The sequence below is a fragment of the Muscardinus avellanarius genome, assembly GCF_963383645.1.
Source record: "Muscardinus avellanarius genome assembly, chromosome: 2".
Taxonomy (NCBI): domain Eukaryota; kingdom Metazoa; phylum Chordata; class Mammalia; order Rodentia; family Gliridae; genus Muscardinus; species Muscardinus avellanarius.
Window position 1 is genome coordinate 122,078,854 of NC_137787.1, and position 17,228 is coordinate 122,096,081.

General features: G+C 41.7%; 1 protein-coding gene across 1 annotated transcript in view; it reads left to right on the forward strand.

Moving 5' to 3' along the window:
• SGCG (sarcoglycan gamma) overlaps nt 1–17,228 on the forward strand; it is a gene marked incomplete at both ends in the record, with an annotated part of 76,409 nt that overhangs the window by 45,817 nt on the left and 13,364 nt on the right. The window contains 2 exons of the mRNA XM_080689422.1: nt 3,417–3,504; nt 14,483–14,602. Of these exons, the coding sequence (XP_080545548.1) occupies nt 3,417–3,504; nt 14,483–14,602 (208 nt within the window). The remainder of the gene's footprint in view (nt 1–3,416; nt 3,505–14,482; nt 14,603–17,228) is intronic.

Genomic DNA, 17,228 nt, shown 5'->3' on the forward strand with positions numbered 1-17,228 from the left:
ACTGTCTAGGCCTGGGAGCCGCCCTCCCTCCCAGAGCAAGATAGAAAAGAGCAATGGGTTGGTTTCCCAAGACTGCGGTCCATCATGGAACTGTCGCTGCTAACTGCGACTTTGGGGGAGCAGTCATTTATTTTCTCCGAACTCAATTTCCTCATCTCTATGCTGGGAATAAAGTACCTACTTCATAATATGGGGAGGAAATGAGAGGATGCATGTTAAAATTATTGGTAAAGCGCTAAAACGTATCATGTCGGTTACTTTCCAACAGGGCAAAAGCAAGTGCTAAGGTTGCATCAGTGAGATTCCAGCAGACCTATTTGTTTGCACAAAGCAAGGTAGAGAATTCCTGACATCCCAGGTAGAGTTCCAAAAAGCTCTTAAAACATCTTGTATTTTGAAAGATCAGGCAGTTCCCTAGCACTTTGAGACATATTCAGTTCCTCTGAGTGAAACCTAACCCAAATCCCATCCAATAGCCAGTTTACTGCATTCCCACTGAGCACAGCCATTCCTAGACATGCGCACAGTCTTCCACAGAATGAAACATTCCTTCAGAATTATCATCATCCAGAAAACACCTAAGTGCCAAGAGAGCTTTATTCTCCTGCAAAAAAAAAAGTTAAAAAAGCAAAGGCGCACTCAAAATTTTAAAGTCTTTTTAAAATTAATTTTATTTTAACTGATCATAAAAGCATAGAAACTATTCACGGGTACCAAGTGAGGTTTTGAGGCATTACTCAATATTTAAATAAAGTTAGACATATCTTCTCTACTCAAATGCTTGCCATTTCTTTATGGTGAAGCATTCCAAAGTCCTTTCTTCTAGTTTTCTGAAATGTGCATTGCATTATTGTTATCTATAGTTGTCCTAATGTGCAATAGCACCTAAGAACTTCTCATACCCATCTAACTCTAGTTTAACACCCACTGACCCACCCACCCCTTCCCCTCCCTCCCCTGCTCTTCCCAGCCTTTGGTAACCACTGCCCTACTCTTGACTTCTACAATAGCAACTATTTTATATTTTGCTATGAGTGAAATCACACCATCCTTGTCTTTCTGTGCCTGGCTTTTTTGAAATTGTGAGAAGCCTTTGCATTCTGAATATGAGCAGCATGGTATTTCTTTTTCAAAGATACTTTTATCAGTGCATTGTAGTTATACATCACAGTGAGACTCAAGGTGATACAAACATACATGCACACAGCACGTGGTGTGTTTCCCTCCAGGACCCACCCCACTCCTCCCTTCCCCATAGTGTTAGTGAGATTGGTAGCGATGCCTTCATATATGAACATAGTATTATTTGAATTGTTTCCTTCTTCGAGACTCATTTTCCCCCTCCACACCTCCCTCCCCTAAATCCCCTTCCACAATTCTACTGATCTCTCTCCTCATGTGTCTGAGGTCCTTTTTTTCCTCTATTTTCTCTCTGGCTTCCATATATAAGAGAAAACATACAACCTTTCCATTTCTGAGACTGGATGATCACAGCACAATATTCTCTAGTTCCATCCATTTTCTTGCAAATGGCATAATTTTGTACATTCTTACAGCTGAGTAAAATTTCCTTGTGTGTATATACCACATTTTCTTTATGCATTCACTGTTGATGGACACCTAGGTTGCTATGGTAAATTGTGCTGCTATAAACATGGGTATCACTATAAACATGCACGTATCACTATAGTATTCTGACTCTCTTAAAGAATAGCTAGCATGCCTTGATTCATCTTCCTAAAATATGTTTTATCAACTAGGCATGGCGATGCAAGCCTACAATTCCAGTACTTGGGAGGCTGAGAGAGAAGGATCATAGGTTGGAGACCAGCCTCAGACACTTAGTGAGAATCTCTGCAACCTTTCAAGACCCTGTATCAAAACAAAACAAAAAGCAGGGCTTGGTGGCACACGCTCATAATCCCAGTACTTGGGAGGCTGAGACAGGAGGATCGCTGGTTCAAAGCCAGCCTCAGCTACTGAGTGAGGCCCTCCACAACTTAGTGAGATCTTATTTCCAAATAAAGAATTAAAAATAAGGCTAATTGGTATAGCTCAGAGGTAGAATGCCCCTGGGTTCAATCTCCAGTATGTAGGCACTTGTGCACGTGCATGCGCATGCACGTGCGCGCGCACACACACACACACACACACGCACAACTAACAACAAAAGAATTTTAGTTCCTTGAGGGAAGAAAAGCAGTCATTAAAACATGATCATACCCAGGCGTGGTGGCGCACACTTGTAATCCCTGTGCTTGGGAGGCGGAGACAGGAGAATCGTGCTGGTTCAAAGCCGTACCCACTGGCTTAAGAGACCCTGTTTCCAAAAATAAAAAAGTATAAAATAGGTCTGGAAGTGTAGCCCAGAGGTAGAAGGGCTTCCAGGAACCCCAGTACCACCACCACCACCCCCAAAAAAACATGATCATAGAGGATGTAGGGAAAGAGGAACTCTTTTACACTGTTGGTAGGGGTACAAACCAGTTCAGCTGCTGTGGAGATTCCTTAGAAAACCAGGAATGGGTCCACCATATGATCCAGCTCTACCACTCCTGGGTATCTTTCCAAAGGGGTTGAAATCAGAGGACTGCAGTAACATGTGCACACCCATGTTCATAGCAGCACAATTCACAATAGCCAAACTATGGAACCAACCTAGGTCTCCATCCACAGAGGAATGGATTGCAAAATTATGGGAAATACACACAATGGAATTCTACTTAGCAATAAAGAAGAACAAAATCATATCATTCACAAGAAGATGGAAAGACCTGGAAAACATTAGGTTAAGTGAGATCAGCTAAGCACAGAAGGAGAAGGGACACATGTTTTCTCTAATATGCTCAAGCTAGAGAGTATTAGGAATACCAGAGGGACTCCAGATAATGGGGGGGGGGACCTCAGCAAAGCCTGAAAGAAAGGATGGGGGGGAAGAAGGCTGAGGTTGATTAATGGAAAAGCTACATTCGAATGTGTGCATACATGTGAATATAACATAGTTAACACGGACACTCAGTATTAGGAGGGAGGGAAAAGGGGAAGCGGGGGGCAGGGGGAGAGCACCAAGTACTGTGTGAATATCTGCCATTGTCAACACGCCCCCCATTATGATGTGAAACTAGTGCACCAATAAAATAAAAACATGGTCATATGCGATGTTTACCCTGGGAACTGACTGGCACATTATAACCAGTGTGCTGAAGCATTACAAATTCATGAGATTGCTGTATGTTGTTTTTAAAAAGTTAATATATTTGTTACCTTAACATAACATAATCCTGGACTTTTTAATAGTTTTAGCCACAAATTTATATTTGTCCTAGGATCTGCAAGGATACAGAAATTTTACATAAATCTAAGTTTATGTCAGAGTAGAAAGCTATCTTTTGTTAACTTTGGGAATCACTTCTCAGGACTCAGCTCTCCTTCTGCAGTCCACACAGAACGTGACGGTGAGCGCTCGCAACTCTGAAGGAGAGGTCACGGGCAGGCTGAAAGTAGGTGAGTCCAACTTTGCCCCACATTCACATCTGAAGTCTGTGGACAGTGTTACACAGATGAGTTGCTCTTATTCTAGGGAACTCAAAGATTAATTATGAGCAAGAAAAGATGAGCTTTCAGCCGGGCGTGGTGGCGCACTCTTGTAATCCCACTACTTGGGATGCTGAGACAGGCAGGACCACAGGTTCATGGCTAGCCTTAGCTACTTAGTGAGGCTCTCCACAACTTAGTGAGTCCCTGTTTCAAAAAAAAAATAGGGCTAGCAGTGTAGCTTGGAGGTAGAATACCCCTGAGTTTAATACCCAATAAAAGAAAAGAAAAAAAAAAAGAAAGCATGAGTTTCCTAAATTTCACATTGTCTTGGCCACAGTTAGCACCATAGGAGGGTGAGGAATTGGGGTACAATCTAAAATGTTTTAATTAAAAATTTTTGGTTCCAAGAAACAGAGCACAAGAAACAGGATATTTATTGTAGAGTCAAAAAAAAAGATCAAAGTAAAGAAAACAAAGAAGCTGACCTCTAGAGAACAGAGACCCAGGGCCTAGAGCCAAACACATATGCCTAGTCTCCTGCCCTCTCCTCTCCTCTCTCCTCTCTCCTCCTCTCCTCTCTTCTCTCCTCCACACTCTCCCTGCCCAGAATTCTGCCCATCATTTTCATATGGGACGTATGGTGGCACCATTTCTGTCTCTACAGAACCTTTAGAGCCACTCTGGTTCTAATCTGCTTGGCTGTAGCTCTCACCTTCAACCAGTTTGGCCTTCAACACCGCAGATTCTAAATCCCCAGCAAGGCCTTCTAATTAACTCAACTCACTTGCTCAAACAAATTTCCTTGGTCAGTTGTGTTCACCCATCCAATCAGCTAAGGCCAGAAAATAAGGCCTGTGGGCTCCTCCTCGCTTTCAACCTACTACAGATGGAAGATATTTGAAAAACTGCATTTGTTCTAAATCTGAACAGACTTAATTTTCTTTCCCTTATTCCCTACATAATACAGGGCAGCAAGTACTTACATGGCTTTTACATTATATTAGGTATTTGAAATTGTCTAATGAAGTATTCGGGAGGATTATGTGGGTTGTATACAAATACTATAGTATTTTATATAGGGGACTTGAGCATCTATAGATTTTCGTTTCTTTCTCTCTCTCTCTTTTTTTTTTTTTTTGTGTGTGTGGTTCTGGGGATGGAACTCAGGATATGCTACCTTTGAGCTATACTGTCCCCTGCCCTATTTTATTTTTTATTTGGAGAAAAGTTCTCACAAAGTTTCTGAGAGCCTCACTAAGTTGCCAAGGCTGGCTTTGAACCTGCGATTCTCCTGACTCAGCCTCCCAAGTACTGGGATTACAGGCAAGTACCACCCTGTCTGGCTCTAGATTTGTGTTTCTATGGGGTTCTTGGAGCCAATTCCCCATAGATTGTAAAAAAAAAAAAACAAAAAAAAAAAAAACTATCAAAGGAAGAAATAACATAAGGGTGAGTCAGCTGATGAAAGAAAGCTGTCACTCTCCACACTATTGACACTGACATTTTTATTCTAATACAAGATATTCTGTAGTATATGTTCTGTTCTAATTTTTATCAACTAAAATTTATGCTTATAAGAAATAATGACATCTTTTTAAATGTTATTACTTGACAGCACAGGGAAAGTCACATGTGCACTGACATTAATTTTTATTAACTCTGGTTAATGAGTTGTATTTCTGTTTTATTTAGAAGTTTGGTTTGATCTTACAGTCCAGTGAAATTCCCAATCGATCTAGAAAAGAATCTGAGTTTATCCAACACCCATATTCTTGAAACTTGGCAAAACCAAATTTTATTTTCTTGATAAATTGTGCAGTATTCTGACTTATTTCCACTAAAGTTTCCTTCAAATCAGTTGTAGCTTAGAACAGTTTGCAAGGTGTTTGCGCCTTATTCTCATTCATTCAACCAGCACTTGAGTGCCAGTGCACATGTGAGTTTCCCTGTGCTGTCAAGTAGTAACATCTAAAAAGGATGTCATTATTTCTTACAAGCTTCAAAAGTAGAAAATCTTTGTATACTCATAAAAATTAATGGGTGCAAATATTTATTTCCCTTTGTATCTTTTTGTTAAATGTGGATTTTCATATGTATTCAAGAGCATTCAGAGATAAGACAAACACATCTCTCATTTACTGGGTGGGAATACAGAAGTTCTGGGGAGCTAAGTAGCTCTGAAACACATACAGCTCGTTAGTAGAAAAGTCAAGACAGGTCCGGCGTGGTGGCGCACGCTTATAATCCCAGCATTTGGGAGGCTGAGATGAGAGGATCACGGTTCGTGGACAGCCTCAGCTACTTAGTGAAGCCCTTTGCGACCTAGTGAGACTCTGTTTCAAAATAAACAATAGGGCAGGGGGGTGTAGCTCAGAGGTCTAATGCCCCTGAGTACCATCCCCTGAAACGAAAAAAAAAAAAAAAAAAAGTTCAAGACAGGACGAACCAAGGAATGGCTTCTCTCAGCCAGCTCTGTCCCACAAGCCCTCCTCATCATCATTCCCGAAATCACAACATGCCAGTAACATTCTTATTTGCGGAAAATATAGTTTCTTCTGTCATCAAAAATTCCAGAGATTCACAGGAGGTTTGTTGTTTGTTTGTTTTTAAGCTACCCATTGAAATTACTTTGATCTAAAACTATAAACCTTAAATCTTTAGTTTTAAACTTGGTGTCTCCTGCCCAGTTAAGGGTTTGAATTGGTGATTTACAATCTACCTTGAGTTGGAAAGTGACTTCCCACAGTCACAATCCTGGCCTTGCAATTTCTGGTGATAACACATTGAATATTAAGAATATTAAGACATAATTTGTGAGAAGTAGCCAATTTCATCCCATTTTAAATTGCTGAGAAACCGGGCATGGTGGCACACGCTTGTAATCCCAGCATTTGGGAGGCTGAGACTGGAGCATCGCAGTTCGCAGACAGCCTCAGCTATTTAATGAGGCTCTCTGCAATTTAGTGAGACTCTGTTTCAAAAATTAAGAATAAAAAATAGGGCAGGGGGTGCAGCTCAAAGGTCGAATGTCTCTGGGTTCCATCCCCAGACCCACTAAATAAATAAATAAATAAATAAATAAATAAATAAATTGCTGAGGGTGGTCTCAAACCTGCGATCATCCTGTCTCAGCCTCCCAAGTACTGGGATTACAAGTGTGCACCACCACACCCAGCTTCATCCCATTTATTAAAATAATAACTCAACCACCTGGGGGAAAATGGCATCCAGTAAATCAAAATAAAAAGTTCTGACTGAATTCCAAAGAAAATCAAACAATATAGAACAACGTCCTAGAACTAGCATTTCAAATATTTGGGTTTTTTAAATTTTTTCCTGGAGCATTGTAGTCATACATCTTAATAGGGTATAAGATGGTGGAGGTGTACAGGCACACATCACTCAGTTAGCCCTTCCCCAATTCCCGCCCCATTTCCTCCCTCTCCCTCCTTCTCACGTTTGGCTTAGTGATTGACTTTGATATGTTTCTTAATGTACATCATGTGCATTAGAGAATTTTCCTCTTCCCCTCTCCCATCCCCTTAGTTAGGTCACCTTATTTGCTCATCTATAGTCTCTCCTTCTTCATCTAGAGTTCCTCCTATGACCCATTTTCTCCCTAGCTTCTGCTTATTAGGGAGAGCATCTGATTTCTTACTTTTTGTGACTGAATAATCTCAATTAGCATAATGTTCTCCAGTTCCGTCCATTTCCCTGTAAATGATGTAATTGTGTTCCTCTTTATGGCTGAGTAAAATTCCCTTGTATAAATATCCCATAGTTTTGTAATCTATTCATCTGTTAAATGGACATCTTGGCTGGTTCCATAATTTGGCAATGGTAAATTGTGTATTATGAACATAAACACACATGCATCAGTTTGGTAGTTTGGTTTCCTTTCTTTTGGGTACATGCCAAGAAGTGGTATTGCTGGATCAAATGGTAGATTTGTTCCCATTCTTCTGCAGATCCTCCAAACTGTTTTCCAAAGTGGTTGCAATAATTTGCAATCCCACCAACAATGTTTTAGAGTTCCCACTTCCCCACATCTTCACCAGAATTTGTTGTTTGTGTTTTGAATGATTGCTATTCTAGTTGGAGTTAGGTGAAATCTCAGGGTAGTTATGATTTGCATCTCTGATTCCTAATGATGTTGAGCATTTTTTCATGCATTTATTGCCCATTTGAATTTCTTTCATGAAGTGTCTATTTAGTTCACTTGACCGTTTTTGATTGGGTTATTTGTTTTCTTAGTGCTGAGTTTCTTGAGTTCTCTGTATATTCTAGATATCAGTCCTCTATTGGAGGAGTAGTTAGCAAAAATCTTCTCCCATTCTATTGGCTCTTGGTTGAGGTTTTTGACAGTTTCCTTTGCTGAAAAGAAGCTCTTCAGTTTCATGCAATCCCATGTATTGATTTGCCTTTTAGCTTCTTGTGCCTTTGGGGTTTTGTTGAGAAAGTGTTTATCTGTGCCTGTGTGTTGCAGTGTTGGACCTATGCCCTCTTCGAGGAGCCTCAAGATTTCTGTCTAACTTTCAAGTTTTTGATTCATATTGAATTGACTCTTGTGCAGGGTGAGAAAGTGGAGTTTATTTTCACTTTTCTGCATATGGTTAACCAGTTTTGCCAACACCATTTGTTAAAGAGGCTATTTTTTACACTGTATTATTTTTGGCCCCTTTGTCAAAAATCAATTGGCTATAAGTGTGCAGATTTGTTTCTGAGTCTTCTATTCTGCTCCATTGGTCTATGTATCTGTTTTTGTGCCAGTACCATGCTGTTTTTATTATATAGCTTTGTAGTATAATTTAAAGTCAAGTATTGTGATTCCTCTTCATTTCAAATCTTTGAACTAAAACATATTCAATCATAATCAACAATCATGGAATCTTACTAGTGATAAATATAGCTCTGGTGGCTACAGTTAATTTTATTTCAATTTCAAATAATAGAAACCAATTCTGATTAGCTTAAAAGTAAATGACAAAATAGTACGTTTTCTTTATCCAATCACCTGTTGATGGACACTTAGGTCAATAGAATTTTACTCAGCCATTAAAAAAACAAAATTATATGATTTGCAGGAAAACATATGGAACTAAATGAAATCAGTCAATCTTGGGAAGTCCAGAGTCATATGTTTTCTCTCATATATAGAAGCTTAAAAGAAAATAAAAAAAGAAGAGGGACCTCATGATAACAAAAAGATATGCCAGGGTCCGGGCCCCCGCCCCGACCCTGGGCGGGTGGGCAGGCGCTGGCGGGGCGCCCCCAGGCGACCCCCCTCTCCACCCGGAAGGACCCCGTGGTCCGGGCCCCCGGACCCCAACCCTGGGCGGGTGGGCAGGCGCTGGTGGGGCACCCCTAGGCGACCCCCTTTCCACCTGGAAGGACCCTGTAAAAAAGGAAAAGAAAAAGAAAAAAGGAAATTATCGGAAAAGGGTCAAGGAGGTGGCAGATGTCAGGATACTGGAGATGCAGACAAAACTTATCCAAATGAACTGGAATTATTGGAAAAATTCCCCGCTAAGGAGGACTGTTTCTTCTCTACACTGTTAAGAATCTTGGACATCACCTGTAAGGAGAGAGACTTTAGCAGAGACCAAGGAGAAAGGCGGTGCTGAAAGCGGTCTCCGCGTTGGCGGTGGAGACTTGTATTCAGGAGGAGCAGAAATCGGAGCCTACCAACCTTTTTTTTTTTTTTTTTTTTTTTTGAGAAATTACACCAAAGGTTGAATGCTACCGTCGCGCATGCTTAGGAAGACTGGACAACATTCAGAGTGGAAAAAGAACTTGGGAAAGATTTGAAATGTTGGAGGCAGTGGCAATGGCAGTGGCCAGTACTCAGGGGAGGCAGAAATATGATGCATTACACCTGGAACCTTTGAAGTAATGACCCCAGAGGCAGAATACTACCACCACCACACACCCTCAAGAACGTGGGACAAATAGTTGGGCGAAGAGGGTGCTCGGATTAGAGCCTGCCGAGGGTTGAGGCCGGCGACAGACACAGCAAAGCTGGGATCGGAGCCTGCCGTGAGGCAAGGCCGGTGCTGGGGCCTCCGAGGCCGGGATCGGAGCCTGCCGTGAGGCAAGGCCGGTGCTGGGGCCTCCGAGGCCGGGATCAGAGCCTGCTGAGGGGTTAGGCCAGTGCCGGGGCCACTGGCTGGCATCGTAGCCTTCCGTGAGGCAAGGCCGCTATTGAGGCCTCTGAGGCCGGGATCGGAGCCTGCTGAGAGGTTAGGCCGGTGCCGGGGCCAGCGAGACCGGGATCGGAGCATACCATGAGGCAAGGCCGGTGCTGGGGCCTCCGAGGCCGGGATCGGAGCCTGCCGAGGGGTCAGGCCAGTGCCGGGGCCAACGTGGCCGGGATCGGAGCCTGCCGTGAGGCAAGGCCGGTGCTAGGGCCTCTGAGGCTGGGATCGGATCCTGCTGAGGGGTTAGGCCAGTGCTGGGGCCAATGGCCAGCATCGGAGCCTTCCGTGAGGCAAGGCCGTTATTGAGGCCTCCGAGGCCGGAGATCGGAGCCTGCCGAAGGGTTAGGCCGGTGCTGGGGCCAGCGAGGCATGGATTGGAGCCTTCCGTGAGGCAAGGCCGCTACTGAAGCCTCCGAGGCCTGGATCGGAGCCTGCCGAGGGGTTAGGTCAATGCCAGGGCCATCGGCTAACATCGGAGCCTACTGTGAGGAAGGCCAGAGCTGGGGCCTCTGAGGCCGGGATCGGAGCCAGCTGAGGGGTTAGGCCGGTGTTGGGGCCAGTGAGGCCAGAACCGGGGCCTCCCATGAGGCAAGGCCGCTGCTTGAGCCAGCGAGGTCTGGATCAGCCAGGCCACAACTGGGGCCATCAAGAGTGGGATCGGTATTTGCAACACGGTATGAACAGAGAAATATCGCAGAAAATTAAAACCAGATGCTTCCCCTAATCAGCAATAACTAGGAGGAAACGGGCAACAGGAAGTGGTCGCGCTATAGAAAGGGCCCTCTAGTGAAGCAATTAAGGTGACCAATCAGAGGGTATGGAATAGGGGAGGATGGAGCCTCTTTAAAAAGCAGGAGGTACATAAACATATGTATCAAAGTTAATCACCAAACAAGCATGGGATCGAGGGAGGGGGAGGGAATGGGATGGGGACTGGATGAGGGCTAATTGAATGATGTGTGCTTGTATATCCTCTCAAGTCTTATATTCCAATGTGATGTATGATTACAATGCACCAATAAAAATAAATTTAAAAAAAAGATATGCCAGTAGAACAGGTTGATGGGACAAGAGAAGGGAGATGGGAAGAGGAAAATTCAGACATCATCACCCCTAGATGCAGATGCTGACCTGAGAAGATGGACCATGAATTCCTAATCGAGGCTCTTATCAAACTCTGCCATGCCTGCACCACAGTGCCTATCACATTGTTCTGAAACTGGCCTTACAAGGTTTTCTCTTTAGTGCCCTATGAACTCCTATTAGTTGTCAGCTACTTCTCACTTATTTATGTAGCCTCAATTCTCAGTACAATCTTTTAAAACATGCAATAAATTTTAATTGGAACGAAACACATTTTGCTTTCTTGAATTCTTATTGAATATGGGTTTATATGGTTCTGCTACTCATAATAAACATCTAGATTTACTATTTATTTATTTATTTATTTATTTATTTATTTATTTATGGTATTGGGTTACTGGAAACCCTTCTCCGGGCTACAGTCCCAGACCTATTTTATATTTTTATGTGAAAACAAGGTCTCTTAAGCCAGCGAGGCTGGCTTCGAACCTGCGCGATCCTCCTGTCTCCGCCTCCCAAGCGTGGGGATTACAAGCGTGCACCTCCACGCCCAGCGCTAGATTTATTTTTTTACATTTCACCAATATATTGGAATCAATCATTTCAGAAAAATATTAATCATTTAAGTTTATTCCCTTGCACTTAAAACCACCTAGAACTGTGATATGAACTTCTGGTCAACAAAACAGTGAACTCATCCTGGATAAGTTATTACAGTTTATTTCTCAATTCCAGTCAGATAACCCTGTAACCATCATTCAGTGTAAATTGATATTGATAAAATAAATATAGCCGGGCGTGGTGGCACACGCTTGCAATCCCAGCATTTGGGAAGCAGAGACCAGAGGATCGTGACTCAAAGACAGCCTCAGCTACTTAGTGAGGCCCTCCACAATTTAGTGAGCGCCTGTTTCAAAATAAAGAATAAAAAAGGGCAGGCGATGTAGCTTGGAGGTCAAATGCCCCTGAGTTCCATCCCCAGATTCGCAAAAAAATAAGTAAATAAAATAAAATAAATATGGACAATATACCAATGACCAAGAGGTGGAAAACAGTGACCCTGAGTCATAGAGGAAGAATATATCACTTATGAAAAACTGAAGCCAGAGCTGGACATGGTGGCACACACCTGTAATCCCAGTGCTTGGGAAACCAAGACAGGAGGATCATAAGTTTGAGGCTAGCCTGAGCAACATAGAAATACCCCATTTCAAAATTAAAAAAAAAAATTAAGTGCTTGGAGTAGAGCTGAGAGGTAGATGGGTACCCTAAAAATAATTTAAAAACAGAGCCAGGCTTTTTTAAGAAAACTGAGCTGGAGATGGGAAATAAAATGAACCTTAACTTATGACAATATCTCTCACCAAAAATATTAGTGATGTAAATGAAGAATCATAGGAGGGTTTTCTTTTTTTTTTTTTTTTTGCGGGTCTGGGGATGGAACCCAGGGGCATTTGACCTTTGAGCTACACCTTCTACCCTATTTTTTATTCTTTATTTTGAAACAGGATCTCTCATAAGTTGTGGAAGGCCTCACTAAGTAGCTGAGGCTGTCTGTGAACCGCGATCCTCCGGTCTCAGCCTCCCAAATGCTGGGATTACAAGCGAGCGCCACCACACCCAGCTTATAGGAGGGTTTTAAAGTATGAATTAATAAAATTATAGATTAATATTCTGGTGACCATGTCTGAAACCAATTCATACAGTAAGTGAAGAGTCTTATTTTATTTCTACCAGGTATCCCAAAATTTTGATGAGTACTTTGAAAAACAGTGGGACACAAAAAAATTCTGATACATGACATATTTTCTCAATATGTTTACTTTTATGGACCAGAACATAAAGCTAACACAAAATAGCTAAGGAAATCTGGTCATTTCTAAGCAAATGATGAACTCATGATGTTGCCTGGTTGGAAAGACTAGAAGCACAAAGAGAAGTTGGGAGACACACAGGGATGGATGCCGTGGAGGGTGAGAAGGGTAAGAAACTGAGCATGGGCTGGGCACTTTGGAGCACGCCTGGAATCCTAGTATTTGGAAGGCTGAGACAGGAGGATTGCAGGTTGGAGACCAGCCTCAGCAACTTAGTGAAACCCTTAGTAATTTAGTGTGATCCTGTTTTAAAATAAAGTAGGGCTGGGTTGTAGCCCAGAAGCAGAATGCCCCTGGGTTCAATCCCTAGCATGAAGAAAGAAGAAGGAGAAGGAGAAAAAGAGGAGGGGGCAAGGAGGAGACAAGAACATGTATAATACACCCCAGAGGGCAGTGTTTCCAGCACCTGGCGTATAGTGGGTGCCGTTAATCATTTGAGAAATAAATTAGTGGACTGGAAAGCAACAGGGCTAGAACTCAGGTGAAGTGATTGGGCTAGGGGCAAAAGTGAAATAAAAAGAAAGAAAGAATGCAGAAGATGAAGATGCCATGGGGTAGAGGAAGGGCAGAAACAAAAGGCTGTCCTTCCACGGTCAGGTGTGCTCCCCTTCTGAGGATCATGCATGGCAGATGAGAGAAGGCTGGAGCCCTGCTCTGGTGAACTTGGAGCACGCAAGCGAGCCATTGTAAGGTGGTCTCTCACAAATTCAAAATCTTTAGCTAGTTAGTAAGAATATAAATTTAATTACAATTAGAAGTATGTTTGTTTTGGCAAACTTAAAAAATACAAAAAATAACTCTTAAATAATGTATTCATGCATCTATTTGATTTAGATTAGATATGCTTGGTAAATTTTATTGGGGGGGGTACTTGAGACTGAGCCGAGGGGAATATTCATGTCTGAGCTACATTCCCAGCCTTTTTTTTTTTTTTTTTTTTGCAATACTTGGGATGGAACCCAGGGGCATTCCACCTCTGAGCTACATCCCTAGCTCTATTTTTTTTTAATTCTTTATGTTGAAACAAGGTCTCACTGAATTTCAAAGGGCCTCACTAAGTAACTGAAGCTGTCTGCGAACCGTGATCCTCCTGTCTCAGCCTCCCAAATGCTGGAATTACAAACGTACACCACCACACCCAGCCCCCCCCCCGCTTTTTTTGGTGGTACTGGGGTTCCTGGAAACCCTTCTACCTCCAGGCTACACTCCCAGATACCTATTTTTTAAATATATTTTTATTTGGAAACAGGGTCTCTTAAGCCAGCGAGGCTGGCTTCAAACCTGAGCAATCCTCCTGTCTCCGCCTCCCAAGCGCAGGGATCACAAGCGTGTGCCACCATGCCAAGCCACCCAACCCTTTTTTAAGAAAAAAAAAAAAAACCATTGAAACAGATCTCACTAAATTGTTGAGAGTCTAAGTTCCTGAGGCTGGCCTTGAACCTGAAATCCTTCTGTCTCAGCCTTCCAAGTCCTGAGATTACAGTCTTGTGTCACTATGCCTGGTATATTTTTAATCATTTTTATTGGTGCATTATAATTACAGGATAATGAGATTCACAGTGATACATTCTTATATGCATACACCATTATTTTGTCTGTTTCCTTCATTGTACAGCAAATTAATTTTAATCATAGGCTTAAAACTTGCAAAGTTTAATTGTAAAAACTATTGACAGATAAACCTAAGTGTTTAGTTATTGGTACCAAGTGAGATGGCATGTGTAGAAATCAAGATTTCAACAGGGTTTATAGTAAACACACTATAATAAACTATTCAAATTGATCCTTCAGGTCCTAAAATGGTAGAAGTTCAGAGTCAGCAATTTCAAATTAACTCCAAAGATGGCAAGCCACTCTTTACTGTTGATGAAAAAGAAGCTGTGGTTGGTACAGATAAGCTTCGCGTGACTGGTATGTAGTAGCCTAGAGAAATATCCCATGCATGTGCTTGTGTAGTTGTACTTTGGGCAAGTTTACTCTGAACACCTTTGAACGGGTAAGAAAGAGTGCTAGCTGTTCTTCGTGGCATGTCTTTTGACGTTCTTCGTGTGCTCTCCTCAGAGAATGCAGTCCTCCTCACAAATCTGCCCACTTCTGTAATATCCTTACACTTTATCTCTTTCCAACTGGTGTTATTCAAAGTGTATCATCTATTCCTCTGTCATCTGTGCAACTCAAGTATATATTTTCTTTTATATCAAGTACTTGAATTCCTTTTCTACAAGAAAGAAAAAGGAGGGGGGGAGGGGAGTTTTTTATGAATTTAGAGGTAGAATAGAGTTCTTCTGAGTCATACTCTTAGAACTGAAGAGATGACATTTAAAAAAATTTTTCAGAACATATCCTAAATTATTTGCTGAACTTCTATAACACTGGAAGACATAACACTGGAACAGATTCAACACTTGTTGAATCTGTTCCAGTATTTTTCTGTCTTATTCTGAAAACTAATAGCAACACAAGTTCTCTGTGGTTCTCTCATGGAATATTACCAACACTCCCAAATGAAAAATAAAATAATATTTATTGGCCTAGAAAGTAGATTAAACCCTATTTTAAAATTTTGCATAATATGTATAATTCCTAATAAAACCAACTGTACAAATCATAATGTAAAATGTTACAGCATACTCTAAAGCAGTAGTGCCCTGGTTTTCCTACTAAAATTATAGACACTAGAAAGTCTCAATTAAGGGAATTGGTTGTCACTTAAATAAAAGTCATCAGATGTCCGCTGTCCTCAGCTTACATGATTTTACTGATAGGTTTTCATCGCTGTGACAGTGTGGATGTGAACACACTGAGGTAGAAACTGTCATTGGCATGCTGAGTTTGACCTTTTCTAGGGAGCTGTGTGGTCAGATCGTGGTTGTCCATAATCAAGAGGACACAGAACCAATGCCGTGTGCTGTGTTGCTGAACTATGATATCCACGATAGGTTAGCAGCATTAGAGGCTAGAGGCATCTTTCATTTTGATGTTCTTAACGACAAGTTCATTGGGCCATAACCGTTATCAACTGAGGGCCATCTGTATAGGAAATGCAAACTTTGCAGATCTGGATTCCATCCCTACTCAACAATTGCTAGTTGCATGACTTTGAGAAGTTGCTTAGTCTCTGTTGGCTGTATCTTCACTTTTAAGAGTAGACTCTTAAAACTCTAAAGAGTTTCACTCTCTCTCTAAGAATTTCACTCAACTATTGCTGCTGGTTTAAATGGATTCGTGTGTTGGGCAGGGTTCTTGGTAGAGGATATAGGGAAAATAGTTCAAAATACAGCTTTGGATTGCTGCAAACTCATGCCGTCCTTCACAGAGAATCAAGAAAATAAACTTTCCCCAGCCCGGGTTCATTTCTACTATAGCTTCCTTAGTAGAACACAGGAAAATGATGAGCAACTGTATTATTTATCCCCTGCATCAGCACAACTAGCTGGAGGTTTTGTTATATTACAGTCATATTTAGTCTGTACATCCCAGAGTTTCTGTGATTCAGTAGCTCTGAAAATTGTCTTCAGATTCTCTGGTTCTAAGAAGTTCCCAGGTGATGCTGGGGCTGCAGTTTCAAGGACCACACTTTGAGAAACATTGCCCTGCACTTACTTGAATAGAATTGGTGGAGGAAGCAACAGGTTCACAACCTGTAGATACTCTCTTGAGCTTATATATTCAAGTTTTTCTTTTAAAAAACAAATCATAGGCCAGGCGTGGTGGCATATGCTTGTAATCCCAGTACTTGGGAGGCTGAGACAGGAGGATCCTGGTTCGCGGCCAGCCTCAGCTGCTTAGTGAGGCCTTCTGCAATTAGTGACAACCTATTTCAAAATAAAGAATAAAAAATAGGACTGGGGGAGTAGCTTGGAGGTAAAATGCCCCTGGATTCAACCCCCAGCACCACAACAAAATAAAATGAAAAATAAACCATAGTCTTCTCTTTATATTTTTGCTGTTGTTTGTTGTTTTAGTGAGGCACAAAATTCTTCCAGACTCTTCCTCTCCTCCAGTAAGGATAACAAGAGCACATATACTCTCAGGACTCACAACTGCTGGGCAGTGATGTTGAATTGCAATTCCAAGTTGGCCCTTATAGAGTAAAATGTCTTAACACATTTTTTTCTCAGCCACCTTATCATTTTGTTTATTTAAAAAAGGGAGATGAAATAATTATCCAAAGTTTATGTCCCATCTTCCTTTTGTTTCTATTACTTAGTTATGGAAAGAAATTGTTATTTTTAATAATAGAAATTCCTTGACTTAAAATAGAATTGTAGTCCAATAAATAAACTCATCATTAGCTGGAAGTATTGCAAATTAAAAATGCATTTAATATACCTAACCTACCACACATCATAGCTTAGCTTAGCTTCAGTGTGCTGAGAACACTTATGTAAGCCTATATCTGGGCAAGATCATCTGGCACACAGCCTGTGCACACCTGATATCCATAATCCCAAGGACAACTGGGAACTGCCGCTCACAGTCACTGCCCAGCATCTCCAGACTGGGTTGGAGCCTCTACCAGGAGCCCAGGAAGAAC